General features: G+C 40.7%; 1 protein-coding gene across 1 annotated transcript; it reads left to right on the top strand.

Annotated features, from left to right (window-relative positions):
* Nucleotides 1-2,703: 2,703 nt before the first annotated feature.
* MRS2 (magnesium transporter MRS2) lies at nt 2,704-14,809 on the top strand. The gene is made up of 11 exons (XM_059467049.1): nt 2,704-3,145; nt 3,381-3,454; nt 4,937-4,973; nt 5,566-5,678; nt 6,096-6,269; nt 6,914-7,044; nt 7,734-7,850; nt 10,352-10,504; nt 11,538-11,655; nt 12,403-12,516; nt 13,489-14,809. Exons 1-11 carry the CDS (start codon nt 2,704-2,706, stop codon nt 13,597-13,599), a joined length of 1,584 nt encoding a protein of 527 aa, XP_059323032.1. The 3' UTR covers nt 13,600-14,809.
* Nucleotides 14,810-15,194: the final 385 nt, after the last annotated feature.

Raw genomic sequence — 15,194 nt, 5'->3', positions numbered from 1 at the left:
TACCTGTACTTTGGCCTGTTGGATTGTACAGTGCAGAGTTTGTAACAGCAGAGATTCAGTGAGAAGTTACATCATCTTATTTCCAATACTTCTGTTGTCTTAGCAGCCAGAAAAACAGATGAGCGAAGGAAAACAAATAGATCAACCCAGCAGCTTTTCCCTTTCTATTGAAGAGTGTGAAATGTCAGCTGTGTAAGACTTACTGCACATTCATTAAATGTGAATTTCTGGCAGATATCCTTAGATGCTTCCCTAGTTTTTGCATTCCAACATGCAGAGTCAACATAAGCTGCCATTAATTTTTAGCAATAGTGTGCACTGCTTTCCTGCCTTCCTGAGGTATTTTCTGTGCTGTCTGCTATTTACAAATTTTAAGTATCTCTGACATCCTAGAGTTTAAATTAGTGTTGCACATACTGCCACCTGCTGAGATGAACCAAAACTAGAGCTAAAATATTCCATTTAGAGTAGATTTCAGCTTTTTCAAGTATGAATAGGGACAACATTTGCTGACAGGTGTGGTTACCCTTTAACTGAAAATATCTGGTGGCTTCAGTCTACATATCCATGCTGTCCATAACTACTGAGGAACTTTTTCATTGAATTACTTCCTTGTGAGGTCGGTCACCCTTATGCAAGGTGTGTGTAAACCATCCTTCAGATTCTGTGCATGTCAATCCACTTGGAACAGAGGCTCATCTATGTATGTTAATGTATGTATGTACACACAAACATACAAATGCATGGGTCATCTGCTGCAGGAAAGAAAAAGAGTTGTTATAAATATAGTGTTATAAATATTCTGATAATATAATTGATTTAACCATATAAAAGAGTTATTATTACAGCTAGAAAAAAGCAAAGTATAAGGTACAGCAATGTTAGGAGTATTTAAAATGTGCAGTCATAGAAACTTCACCAAGAAGTCACTGGATTTCTCATGTTTTGTTCAAGAAACTGTGGAGACCATCACGCACACCAGTTACACTGCTTGGAAACCCCATACCCTTCCCATCTTGATTTGAATGTCAAGGATTCCTTTCAGTAGAGCTCAGCAGAGATGATCAATGATTGTCTTAGAGTAGGAATATTAATGAAGTTATATAACTAGCAAAACCAATTATTGTAAAGATTAAATTTAAGAGCGGATGAATTATGCATAGTACATAAAACAACTTATGTAATGATGACTTGGCAAAAAAAAAAAAAATTGGATGAATTTTGTTTACTAAGTGGAACATGTTTGGAGGTATAATCCCGTGTGTTCCCAGTGCCAAAAAAAAGAAGTGTCTGCTTATTCACATCAAATTGGTGTTGGGTAAGTTTCTTTTGTCCTGTTTGGTGACACCCTTGTTTTCAAAATTCCGACCAGTGTTTAGATTTGTGCCTTCCTCTTGGAGCAGCCATGCTGCACGGATCATTTCATTAATCACTTCCTTTTTTACTGCCCTGCTGAGGATTAATGAGTACTCTAAGTACACTCTGATAACGTGTTCTGCTGCAGGGTTTGGATGCAGGCTTTGTCTCCAGGCCGATATACACACTTCAGCAGGACTAGCCAAAGGACCCCTAGTACCTGCATTGCACTTCTGCACATGAAAGCTGCAGTTCCAAATGAATGTACAACAGTGGAACCTGGTGTGCTGCTAATGAAACTTTTGCATCTCAACCACCCAGGCTGTCTCTAGCTTAGATACAGAAGTAGGGCAAGGAAATTTAATTCCAAGACATTTGCTGGGGACAAAACTGTACTTCACTTGGGAAAAAAACCTGTATTTTAGAAGATCATCTGGAAGAGGCCGAATGCAGCAGGGAAAACCCCAGCCACAGTAAGGTGTGCTCACACAGCAAGGTGTTATGAGCACTGCTGGAGCTGAGATTTTAAGAACACTTATGTCTTTGGGAACAGTTATCCATTTAATTGGATTTTCAATTTGGACCTACGTCATTAGAGGAGCTCACGTGAGCTTCATGGGGTACTTGGTTTTTTTTTTTTCCCATTCTCACAAATCTTCATGTACAGTGGGATTGAACACAGCCTGGGTGAAGTGGTGAGAAGGATCATGGCTCTGTGCATATACATGTGAAAAATGCCAATCACTTGTTTTTAAAATTTTAAAAGTTTAATAGTAATAAAATGGTTATAAAATAGTAATACAATTAGAGTAACAATAATTTGGACAATTTGAATTAGGACAATATGAGGCAATAGAAACAGAGTTACGGACGTCCAGGTACCTTTTTCTGGGCAGCATAAGCCCAATAAAGGACACACATTAACAGAGGATTAACCCTTAAAAACAATAGCCTGTTGCATATTCCTACATCTCATACATGATGCATAAATTCCATTCAAATACAGGATTCTGTCTGGTCATCGTCAGCTTCTTCTTCTTAACCCGAACGGCATCGTCCTGCCCGAGCAAGGCGGGAAGAAATTCGTTTCTCCTGGTAATGGAGCAATAAATTCTCTTTCTCTGAAAGATTTAGATATCCTGTGGCAGCTATCTCAGTCCTTTCTTTAAAAAAATATCTTACATAGCATAGTTTCTATTTTAACATTTTGTTATAACCTAAAACTATATTTAACATACTACTTAAGAGAATTAATATAGCATTATTTTCTAACACAACACATATAATATTCATTTTAATATTTGCGAAAAGCCAATCATAAAATACGCATTTTTCACATACACAACAATGGCTACGAACTTCCAGGGCACCGCTGGGTTATCTCAGAGCGCTCAGAAATACAGAAGCGGGTTGGCAGGACGCACCACTCCACAGCCGCCCGGGCCCCAGCCGGATCCCTCTCCTCGCAGGCCGCGCCGGGGCTGCCGTCACCGCGCCGGGCTCCTCCTCCCCGTCCCGGCCCGGGCTCCTCCCTCGCCGCGGCTGCGCGGCGGGAGCGGTGCCGGGCCGAGGGGCCGAGCGGGGTCGATGCTGCGCGGGGCCGCGCTGCTCCCCCGCGCCCTGGGCGGTGGCGGCGGCTGCTGCTGCTGCGCGGCCCGCGGCTGGGCGGGCGCGGCGGGCGGCGGCTCCCGCCCGAGGGCCGCCCCGGGGCTGCCGCCGGGCCGCGCCTGGGACCGGCCCGCGGCCGTGGCGGCGGTGCCGCTGGGCGCCCGCGGGCTGCGCTGGGCCGGTGAGCGCCGTGTCGGGCCCCGGGACATGGGGGCGGGGGCGGCTGCGCTGCGGGTGGGCGGGCTGGGCCGGGCGGGTCGGGGTCGGGTTCGGGATCGGGATCGGGATCGGGATCGTCGGGGCCTTGTTGTGTCCGGCGCTTCCTGCCGTGCGTGCCGGAGCCTGGGAGCGGGGCGCCGCGCAGCTCCGTGCCAAGGGCGGTGTGCTGGGAGTAGAGCTGTGTTCTCTCCCCGCAGGTAAATTGTACCAACATGCCCCGACTGAGAGCTCCCAAGCCACCCTGGCCAGCGTGTCTCCTGTTTTTGCCGTGGTAAGTACCTGCAGGCACTTCCGCCAGCTACGGCGGCCGGTGCAAGATGATGGTGCTGTTTTCTCTGTTGTTTGTTTGGTTGTTTTTTAATCTTAAGGCGTCATAAAAACAGGTGGATTTGTGTCTCGGAGAACATCCCTGAGTTCTAAATTGTTGGTTTGAGCTACTGTGATTTGAGGACCAGCTGGAGTACATAGTGTTGATGAAAATGCTTTTCTAAGGCCCAGCATCTGCTGGAGGTTCTCTGGCTCTAATTGTGAAAGCAAGTCAACTACTGGAAGTGCTGCAGTCAGAACCTTATTAGTCCTGTGTCTTGATAGCTGCAATTTTAAGCAGACATAGAATTTGGTGGAAAACAGGCTCTGTCTATGCTGTCTTTTTAAAGGTGACTGAAGGCTGTTTGCAAGCTGCTTGGTTTGCACATTATTGTTTTCTTTTAAATATATATATCGTGAAAAATCCCATTATTAGTGCCAGTGAAAAAAGATGTGGTCTCCTTGTTGATAACAAAAATCAGTCATTCTGCTTTTCAACAAGGTGCTATGTAACCTCCACTGCAGCTCTACTGGAATGGATGCTTAGGTAGGCTTAATTCACTGAAAGTCAGTTTAAAAGTCAGTAATGTTGAATTAAGCTATACAGTTTATGAGGAAAAAGAATAAACTTCATTAATCCAGAATGGCAGTCTTTCCGAGAACATAACTTTACTAGGAAATACAAGCATTAAGCGAATAATAAGAATGACAGATGCTAAGACAAGAAGTATTTAGGTGCAGGCTACAAGCTAAATAGTATGTCTTTGCAATACTTGATGTGGGCACAAAGCCTAACCATACAGTCTGTGGTAATCTTTACTTTTTAAGTTTCATTTGTAAATTTTTCAGAATGTTACAGAGAAAATAGCTGAATTTTCAATCCCAGATGTGGGATGCCTTGCTGGTCTCCTCTCCATGAGATCCACTGATGGGGATGTATGGGAATAGCTGAAAGCCGTGCCAGGGAGGTTTAGACTGGACATTAGGAAGCAGTTCTTTACCAAGAGAGCGGTCAGACTCTGGAACAGGCTTCCTGGAGAGGTGGTCAATATCCCAAGCCTGCCAGCATTTGAGGCATTTGGACAGCATCCTTAATATCAGGCTTTAACTTCTGGTCAGCCCTGAACTGGTCAAGCAGCTGGACTCTGATCATTGTAGGTCTTTTCCAACAGAAATAGTCTGCTCTAAGTCTGATCCTCTGTAAATCACCTTAGCAAGGTTTGTGTAGGAACACGGACATGCAGATGACACTGATCACAAACACAGTGAAACGTGGTCAATTCATGCAATTATTTTGTTTAATTGTGAATAGAGAGCATAAAAGTTGCTTTCTCTTCATAATGTGTTTTCCATTTGGCTTCTAGGGAAGTGCAAATAATTTTAGAAATTGATTTATTGTTTTATAGTGTTTCTGTGAAACAAATTTTTTTTTTCCCCATTCCTCCAGATGAAGTTTGACAAAGAGGGAAATACTACCTATTTTGGTAAGTTTTCATTGAATTTTGGTTGGATTTGTTTGAGCTTTTTCCTTGTCCAGTGCAGAAAAGCCCAATTGAAATCTACTTGGTTAAAAAAATTATGGTTTAGATATTTCACTGTGTTTATGTTTGAGATATTGCAGCATTTCTTCTGTTTTGCTGCCTTCCATTGGGCCTTCATAGCATCTCTATTGTTACAGTTTTTGTATATTAAGTAATATTTTGAAAATAATATATTACCATCTGTCACAGGAAGGTAATTTTTGCTTTGCCTTTTTTTTGTCTGACTACCATGCTACTTTTCTTGCCTTGTCCGTCCATGTAGGATTATATGTGCTTTCTTAAAGGAGTCACTTGTTTCTGATGTGAAATTAATTGTCATGGCCAACTTTTTCACTTATATCTAGAATTTTTCCATTCAAAATACAATCTTTTAAATGTTGTAGAAAATAATTTGAATTGAGATATCAATAGGAGGAAAACCTTTAAGAATAGCTGGGTTGTTTTGTTGTGGGACTTGCTAACAGACTAGGATGTAATTTTGGAACATACATGCTTGTCCTCTAAATGTTTTCATCTAAAAATATTTTCATGATAGAAAAGAAGAAAACAGAATTGTACCAGGAGTTGGGTCTTCAAGCTCGAGATCTAAGATTTCAACATGTGATGAGCATTGCAACCAGGAACAACAGGATCATCATGAGAATGGAGGTAGTGGTTTCCCTATAGCTGAATGTAAACCCTGTCTCATCCTTGCACCGTGATTTTCTTGCACAGCAAGAATACAGCAGCTTTCTGTGACATGCAGTCCAGCAGTAAATGTTTCTTTGGAGCTCTGCCTAGCAATGAACTGTACACATTAGTGACCATTTTCCTTGTTGGACCCTGGAGAAACATTACTAACATTGTCACAGAAGTAAAGGCTGGTGCAGAGCCTCTTCTCAATCCCTGGCACAGTGCTGTGTCTGAGCCTCTTTGCAGTTAGCATGAGATTTTGTTATTTTCCTGCCTGAAATTACATTTGAAGATTGGTTTTATCAAAGCCCAAATCATCAAATGTGCTACAGTGTTACGAGAAATCTTCAGTGAGGTTTTTTTCAGACTCCTTACATGTACTGTCTTTTTCAGTTCTTGAAGGCTGTCATAACACCAGAGTTTCTTCTGATACTAGATTATCGTAATTTAAGTCTGGAACACTGGCTCCTCAATGAACTAGCATCTCAGCTGGCCGGGGAAGGTCAACTAGTCACATATTCCCTGCCCTTTGAATTCCGAGCCATAGAAGCAATTCTGCAGTACTGGGTGAGCTATCTCATTTTGTAAAAATATTTAGGAAGTTCTTGCTACACAGAAAGGGCAGTATGACTTTAGTCTTGTGTTAATATTTACATGTATATATTTTTATATGTATTCTGCATTTTCACTTTATCTTTTTTGTTTTGACCCCTTAGTTCTTACCATTTTGTGTGTATGTGTGTTTTCCTTCCCTTTCCAATAAATGCTATTTGGATATGATGGCTTCACCATCATTTGGAAAATGAAAAAACAAGTCAGAATTCCTTTCTAGAGACATGTTGTAGCTGGAATGAAAATCACACAAATGTGCTGAGGTTTTGGCCTCTGAAGCAGGAGTTAGATGAGATTTCTAGCTATCATCTGTGCTTGCTAATTGTAATATAACATTTATAGACAATAGTGTTTTAGCTTTATTAGCCTTATTGGTGTGGTTGTCACTGGGTTTCAGTTCACTTTCTATGAAATACTGTATTGTGCACTGGCTTTGTGTTTATGGGGTATCCATATAGGAAGTATTTCTCAGGCACTGGAAAGCAGGTTGTATTAAATACCTATTACTGTGAATTCTGTGTTGAGAGACAGGAGTCAGTTGCCCAAATCATTCTAAATGAATTATTTTAATTCTTATGAAGGATCATGTTGTTATCTAGATCAGCAAACTGCAGGGAAGACTTAACACTTTGCAGCCTCAGATCCTTGAGACACTGGAAGCCCTAGTGGATCCCAAGCTTTTATCCGTGGATAGGAGTAAACTACATGTTCTTCTGCAAAATGGCAAGAGGTAACTAAGAATAAGTTGTGAAGGCACTAGAAGATGACCATAGAAAATGGCATGCATTAAAGTGTTAGAAAAATGGTATCTGATAATAATTTCCTAAATTACTGTAATGCTGGATTGCGCATCTTGTTTGGAAATGTAAAAGTCAGTATATTAATTACCTGTGATATGGTGGGAAAGGGAAAGAAATTCTGAAGAGTCAGAAATAGTGTCATGCTTCTTAAATAGCATTTGACAAAACAAAATAATACCTAAGAGAATCAAACAGTGTGGAAATGTAAACCTTAAAAAACCTTCCCTTTAATGTAAACCTTTGTAAATCTGTGTACATCTGTGCTTTGAAGTTACTTGTACAGTGCTACCTTCATGTATTGGCCTCTCTCATGTGATAGGGCAAACATGTGCTTGCTATGTGCTCAAAGAGTGCTTGTTTTTTTGGTTTACAAATACATCCAGAAACACATCTGGATGCCTTTAATGTGTGTCTGTACCTCACTGGTCCCAGACAGATCACTGCCACAGCTAAGTGTGTGGCTTGTAGAGCATGTTTTGAAGCAGCTCTTACAGCCCTGCAAGGAAGTCTTCCCTGGCCACTCTGTCTGATGAGGGTGCTGGCTGGCAAACTCATGTAGAGATTACCTTTGGGCACTGGTGCCATTGGGTATTATTTAAGCCTTTGCCTGTTCTTTCAGCTTGTCAGAACTGGAAACAGATGTTAAAGTCTTCAAAGAAACGATTCTGGAGATCTTAGACGAAGAGGAAGTAATAGAAGAACTCTGTCTGTCTAAATGGACTGATCCACAAGTATTGTATGTATCGTTTGAAACCACATACATTTTTTTTTAAACAGTGGATTTTGGTTGAGGAAAACTTGAACACTAAACTGGATGTTTACTGCTAAAAGCCAGAAAGGAAAAGTCTTTCTATTTTTTTTAACCCTAATGCTTGCTACTTCAGAAACCATTGTAGTTGCCATTTTGGAGAGGAACTCCATTGTTACACAGTTACAAATAGTTCTTGACATAGCAGGCTGGATCATCTAGTATGTGATGGGACAGGAGCCCGATGGCAGAAAAAGCAAATGTTATTTTTCAATATAAATCAACACATGCTGGGAGCATTTTCTTCACTTTTACCAAAATATAGCAGGTTTTAAAGCTTGTTTTGATTAGGTCAGACTCCACACTTCCTTTACTAGAAGTGTTCTGAACACCTTGCTCCTAGCTTTTTTGCTCACCAGCAGAACCTGAAAGAAGGAGGCCTTAGAGTAACCTTGGTGACCTGAAGGACAGCATTCTAGGAGATGTATGTGCAGAAACAATCCTATTGCACCCTGGGGTTCTGGTGCAGGACAGCACACAGCAACAGCAGCACTGGTCACTTTAATAAAAACTAAAAAAGATAAAAATAATGTATACAATTTCCACATATATTTTGGGCTGAATTGTATTTAAATCTCGGGCATAGAGATGTATTTTATATATAAGCAGACAACAGAAGTTACCTTCCAGGGTACTTTGTGAAGTGGCTGAATGATACTTTTGCCTGACTGCAGTGCCTGTATGTTGTAATCCTGTTCACATGGTGTGTGGGTTCGAAGTCTTGCCCTGCAGAGCTTAATCTAAATGTGCAGTTCTGGAAACTCTCTTCCAGAAGTGGGACATGGTTTGCATCTTCTGGAACAGTATCAGAAGTAGCTCTAAATTCTAGCTGCTCCTGAGTCAGCAGCTGGTCTCTTTCTGGTTTTGCTCACAGCCTTCCTTTATATTCAATACAGTCTGCTGGCAAAGCCTTTGTTGCCTCATCTTAGACAGTGTGTAGGGGATCTAGGAAAGATCCCAATGGCACCTTATGCTTGTGTCAAGAGAAACACACAGGCATCCCTTCTTTCAGACACCAGTGCACAAGGGTAGGAGAGGTAGTAGGGGGTTGTGTGAAGAGCTGTGCTGCAGGATGCACAAGGCACACCAGCAAACGCAAGCCATGACAACACATTTGGAGGCACATTGGCCATGTGTGAACAGCTCTTTTTGGATCCAGGATTGATACAACTGATGGGTGATATTTGGTGAACTCAAATTTGAGTTCATCCTGAAAGGATGTGGAGGAGCACAGTTAGGCAGTAGGTGCCATCAGAGATCTGCAGCAGAATGGTGAACTTAGCTCAGAGAGATGAGGCAGACTTGACTTGGTGTGAGGAATTGCCAGAATGTGGAAGAGTCATGAGACAGATGGAGACTAGTTAATGAAAGCATATCCAGTGGCAGTTATTTTCATGTCTTTGTGGCTGTCTTTATTTTGTATATCCCCAGAGGAGCTGATGTAAATGCAAAGATGCTCATCAAGAATGACCTTGAGCTGAATCTGTAATACTGCAGATAGTTCTCTAAGACTTTCAAGTCTGCAGCTCCTCTCATCTCCATGCAGTGCAGTGAAAACCTCAAGGTTTGGAGGGCTTTCAAATCAGGTTGGCTAACTCAGTTTCTGCCCCAGAAAGAGAAAAACTAGGTGCTCTGTTAAAGGTCCTCAGGGAGCTTACATTAATTGATTTGTAAGATGTAGCACTGATTTTTACGGAAAACCATTTCAGAGATGTTCCTTTAGCAGTCAGTAGTGCCAAGAGGAGATTCATTAAAAACTTCAGTCTCTCTAGAGAAATGAGATCATACCACAAAACAAAAAAATATTCAGAACAAAGCCAGAACAATCTTCCTGGCTTTGCTGCTTAGTTTCCAAGCTCTTGTGGACCTCAGATGTCTCAGTTTCATCTACACAATGCCAGAAACATGTATTTCAGAGGAAGGCTGCTGCTCTAGCAGCAGCACTCTGAAGTTAGATGAAAGTCTTTCAAAATTCACTTAAGAGAGGAGCATCTTTCATTAAGATAGTCACTCCTTGGCTGCTTCAGGATTGAAGAATGCTTTGGAGCAATTACTGTGGACAGCTCAAATACTTTACTACTAAACCATTTTAATATAAGCTAAACCATCTCCATCACTGTGTAATTGTGTATTGGCTTTGTGTTGTTTTATTGTTGGAGAATTTTTGACTGCACTGTTACCATCTCTCACCACTTGAGGGCACCAAAAAGTTAATATACTCAAGTTTATAATAACTTGAGTAATATATATATATTTAATAATATATAAATTTAGTAATATATAAAGTTTTTATAACCCTTTAACTTTTTAATATCCAAAAAATTAACATTTTTGGTGGTGTGCATACTTTGAGCACGTTAAATGTTAACATATGAATGTATATACATATATGTACATATAACCAGGAAAATATAAATTGTTGCTCACAGTGAGGAGAGTACATCTGGGATTGACCATGCAGAGGAAATGGAGCTGCTGTTGGAGAATTATTACAGACAAGCAGAAGATCTTTTAAATGAAGCTCGTGAACTCAGAGTACTGATTGACGACTCAGAAAGCATCATCTTTATCAACCTGGACAGGTTAGCTACCATCTGTTAGATTACCAAAATTTGGAATTTAGACTTTCTTGGCCTAGACTTTCTCAAATTTTACTACAAGGAAAGTTGGAGAATTCTGTCTTAGTGAGGGACTTGTAGTCACAGCAGCTGTATTGCACTTTTCTAGTCATTAACTGGATAAAACTAAGCAAGAAGACAGCCTAATTACTGAGTGGAATTAGTATGTAACTCTGTAGCTAGGCATCAGTCTTCTCTAGCAGCAAAACCCAGCTTCTCCTAGACTTTTCAGGGGAGCTGTCCAATACAGGAAATATCTGCAAATTGAGAAGCATATTAAAATTCTGTTCAGAAAAGATTACTAACTAGTAATCTAACTACTCTTTCTCTCTGTATGCTACATTTTTCACTTTTAGTCAGATTTCTTACTGAAAAAGAGTTGTAGTTTGCATTTGCACGAACATGCCCCCCTGAGGTCAGTATTTAATATTCTTTCTCCTCTACACTGAGGAGTTACCTGTAGAAACACTTTTTGGATGCTGTATCAGGAAACCACAAAAATCTTTTTGTGGAAGACTTGAATATGAAATTCACCCAAAAGGACTGAAGTTTGTAGTCTGCAGCATTTAGCAACTCCATTTTTTGTAAAATGTATTAATTTGCAAGGTAACAAAAAATTTTTGTTACCTTGCAAATTAATTTGTCACCGTTGTGAATACAGACATAGAAATTGCAGCCAGGTGGTGGTGAGAAGTTACAAATCTCAGCAGAAATTTACTGTTACTCTGTATATACACTTCTGAGAAGTGAGCAATACTGGAAAGTCTGATGATGGTTAAGCAGAACCTGCTGCCTTTAGAGGTGTCCAAATGTAGCAATGTCAAAATAATAGTTTCTTTGTACTGTTGTTTCATGATCTTTGCAACTGAGTTACATAATTTCAGCATGACTTCCTCTCTTTCGCTATTTGTTTTTAGTGCATTTTATATGGAATTTAAGAATTTAGGCAGCAAATAAATTTTTGGGTTCCCCTTACAGATGTTTCTCCCTTCTTTAGCCACCGTAATGTGATGATGAGGCTGAACTTGCAGCTGACCATGGGGACTTTCTCTGTCTCTCTCTTTGGACTCATAGGAGTTGCATTTGGTATGAACTTGGAGTCATCCCTTGAAGAGGTAAGGAACAAGTCCTGTGTTTATCATAAAATGTGTGTCCTGCTCTTAGAGCTTATTTCATATTTGGTACAACTTCATTCTTTCCATAGACAAAGCTCCAGTGATTCATGTGTTCATACAGTCACTTCTTTTGTAAGCAAATTACTGCAAGGCAAACTGCACAGTATTGTATTGCAGCCTTTTTTCTGTGTCATGTCCATGGAAAAGAAATGGGAAGACACATTTTTGGTTGTATAAGTAGTTGATTATAAAGTAGTATTAAAGTTTTGTTAATGATCATCTATTCTGACAAGAGCAGCTTTGTCTTCCAGACACAAGGGTATCTGTCAAGCAGCCAGGGCATTTCCAGCACATCAGAGGAAGTACTCTACTGTCAATAATTGCTTATACCAGCTGGGGGGGTACAACTTTAAAACTGCACTTACCACCTTTAAAACAAACAAACAAACAAAGCAAAGACTTCGTCCTTTTCAAATCAGTTAAATATAAGGATTGAATTTTCAGACTTCCCAATGAAGGAAGGAAAACTGCATGGAACAGTAACAGAATACAGTACAGTGATCCTAAATAAAATGCTTTGCTGTGAAACAGCCCTTTTTCCAAGGAAGGATTTGGCTGTTGATGGTGAAGAGTTTACTACTTCCTCTTATAAAGGAAGAAATACTGGTGGGGAGTGAGAGATTATCTTTGGATAATCCCTTTTCTGGAGAGATAATTGGATGACTAATGGGAGTGTTCTCTTGGTAGGACCCCAGGATATTTTGGTTGGTGACAGGGATTATGTTTCTGGGAAGTGGTCTGATCTGGCGGCGCTTACTTTCCTTCCTTGGGCGGCACCTGGATCCTCCGCTACCTCCTCACGTACGTATGGCTGCCTGGGGCTCCTGCCTACACTCTGCTTCTACACTTCATTCCTAAGGCAGAAGATAAGATGGCTTAGATGGATAGGCCACAAAGCATGGCAAAATTCAGCTCAGGGTCTGCTCCATGACAGAGAAGGTGCTCCATAGCTGGACTGGAGGAGATGGGGAGCCCCAGCACTGGGCAGAAGTGAAGCTGCAAGCTGTTCCATGAGAAGTGTTGTATTTGCTTTCACCTGGAAGCCCAAGGAGAGCTGGGACTAATGGTAGAAGAAGTCCTTTTCCTTCTACCCACATACTAACTCTGGATCCATAGTCCCTGACTTGTAAAAGAGTAAGGAGAGCTAAATATACATGAAGATGTATATTTACATGATGATGTATATGATGAAGATGAGCACTAGCAGTAACATCACTCTGGAGAATGATGCCGTGGTTGTAATGCCTGACTCTCAGTCTGAAGTTTGTAATAGTTTCTTACATATACACCAGTTATCTTTGTCATTGAGGGTACAGAGCTGTAGGAAGATTTCCAAAGAGACCATGCTCAGATTAGCATGTATGGGTCATTTTCCCTATTGACTGCACTCTCCAGGACTTGTGGAACTGTGTTGTCTATCTCATCTCTGCATATCAGTAAAGTCAAAACTTAAGTTGCTACAAATGACACAGGGAGGCTCAGATAAATTCTCCTTCCCTCTTCTCCTTTGCTACTAAGAATCAGCTGGCAGTAGTTGTGGATTGTTGCTATGGCTACAATTTACTAGAATAAGTGTAGTTCAAAACTAAGTCCAGCACATACTGACTGACTTGGAGAAAGATATTGGGAGGTATTAGGGAGGGAGAAGCCAAAGACACTGCTCTGAAAATAAGGGGAGCAAACTCAGGGTTCAAGCATCTGTGGAGCCTTACTTCCTTCTGCCACATGTAGAGCAGCTTCTCATGTAACCAGGCTATTTTGTTTCTTGCCTAGGTTCCTGCAGCTTTGAAAAAATCCCAACCAGCAGCTGGAAGAGTGGACATAAAGACCAGTCTTAAAGGAGAAACATTTGGGCTGAGCAGAAGCACATTAACAAACCAGTAGGAACAGCAGGAATGAAGAGACTTCCATTGTTACAGGGTGGACTTTGGACTCTTTCCTTGTATTTGTTCTTCCTTACTGAAAACTGCAAGAATTTCTAAACTTGCTAATTTAATATATATTTTGTGCCAAAAACCTACAACGAAATTTTTAATGCTCACACACATAAGGAGAGAAACATGAGGGCAAATAGCAAAATGCTTTCTATAGTAGTTTCACCTCCCCCCCATGTATGTGCCTTTAGTTTTCTGTATCACATACATGTACTTACTTTTTGGGCATTCTCATTTGTAGTGTAGTCAAATACTGCTTTGCTTAATGGCCTTTATTACAGAGAACAGAATTTTTGGCTTAAAGAAGGAAGCAGTCAGGATTTATCAATAATTCTGGTTCTGAACTGCAGATTTAGGAATCTGACTTCAAAAAAAAATCCATTCCAAGAGTGACTTCCTGAATGGATTTTTAAGACCCTATTTAATTGCAAAAAGTTTTTCCAAAGCAAAAAGCATACCTGCATCTCTCATGAAGCATGAGTTCTAGATTGGAGGCAATGAGAAAAAAGGAGCAATAAAAGGCTTTGAAATGTAGCTGCTAATCTTGTATGTTCCTTAACAATTAATTTAGGCTCCAAACAGCAGTTCTAGGAACAGGGCAAGTGGGCCTATGGGCCACTTGAGTTTTCCATCTGATACTGTTTCAACACACATTGGTACAGCTGCAGTTTAACACCTCCGTGTGTTGCCATAATTCAAATTCTGGTAAAAATCATTGGATGGGTTGTTTGTTTTTCTTAAGGTAGGATGTGCTTTCTCTCTTCCCTCCAAGACAAAGCATGGACTAGCCTGCACCACAGTAAGTAGCCAGGTTAGTTAAAGGTGTGGAAGCCTGTTGTCCTGTGATAGGCTGCAGGAAGGAGTAAAAGTCTTATGGCAACTATTTCTGTTGTTCTTAGGACTTCTCTTTAAGGGTGTAGTTCTCCACTGGTTTCTCTCAGGTTGTAGAGGAAGCATGAAATGTGTCTAAATCACGTCACATTCTGTCCATTTCTTCTTTGGGATTTTTTAATCTATCTGTAAACACAGTGAGCTGCTCCTTAGGTGCTACCATGTAAATCATTGTACTGGCAGGGTTGAAAAGACAGTAGCTGTAGCTGTGAATATTCTTCTCAGGACTAATGAGTCAAAGATGGAAATAAAAAGGTTCTTAAATTAAAGTTGTCCAGGCCTGTGATTCTGGTTTGGTTCAAGTCAGTTGGATGTGGTTACTTTCCAACAACAGTTCTTCTGTATGTGACTTTAAGTACAGATACTAATGGCATGAGAAGGTGAGAAGGATAATGGGGCTTGTAATGCTTTTGAGTTTTTTAGCTGATTTTTTTGCAGCCTTTAAGCTTAGCAGGTAAAGTAATAAAAAATCACCCAACTGAGCAGTCCAATGAAAAAAAAACCAATTACATACCTTGCTGATAAACCCCAGGAATCTCAGTGTGTGAAGGGAGATAGATGCTGATATTTTCAAATGAGCTGTAGTTTCTTTAGGCCAGAACTGATATTGGTGCAACTGTTAGGGAAGCTTTCTCGTAAGCTTTTTTGCAGGGA

The sequence above is a fragment of the Ammospiza nelsoni genome, chromosome 1 (assembly GCF_027579445.1).
Source record: "Ammospiza nelsoni isolate bAmmNel1 chromosome 1, bAmmNel1.pri, whole genome shotgun sequence".
Lineage (NCBI taxonomy): Eukaryota > Metazoa > Chordata > Aves > Passeriformes > Passerellidae > Ammospiza > Ammospiza nelsoni.
This window is presented reverse-complemented; position numbering and strand designations above follow the sequence as displayed.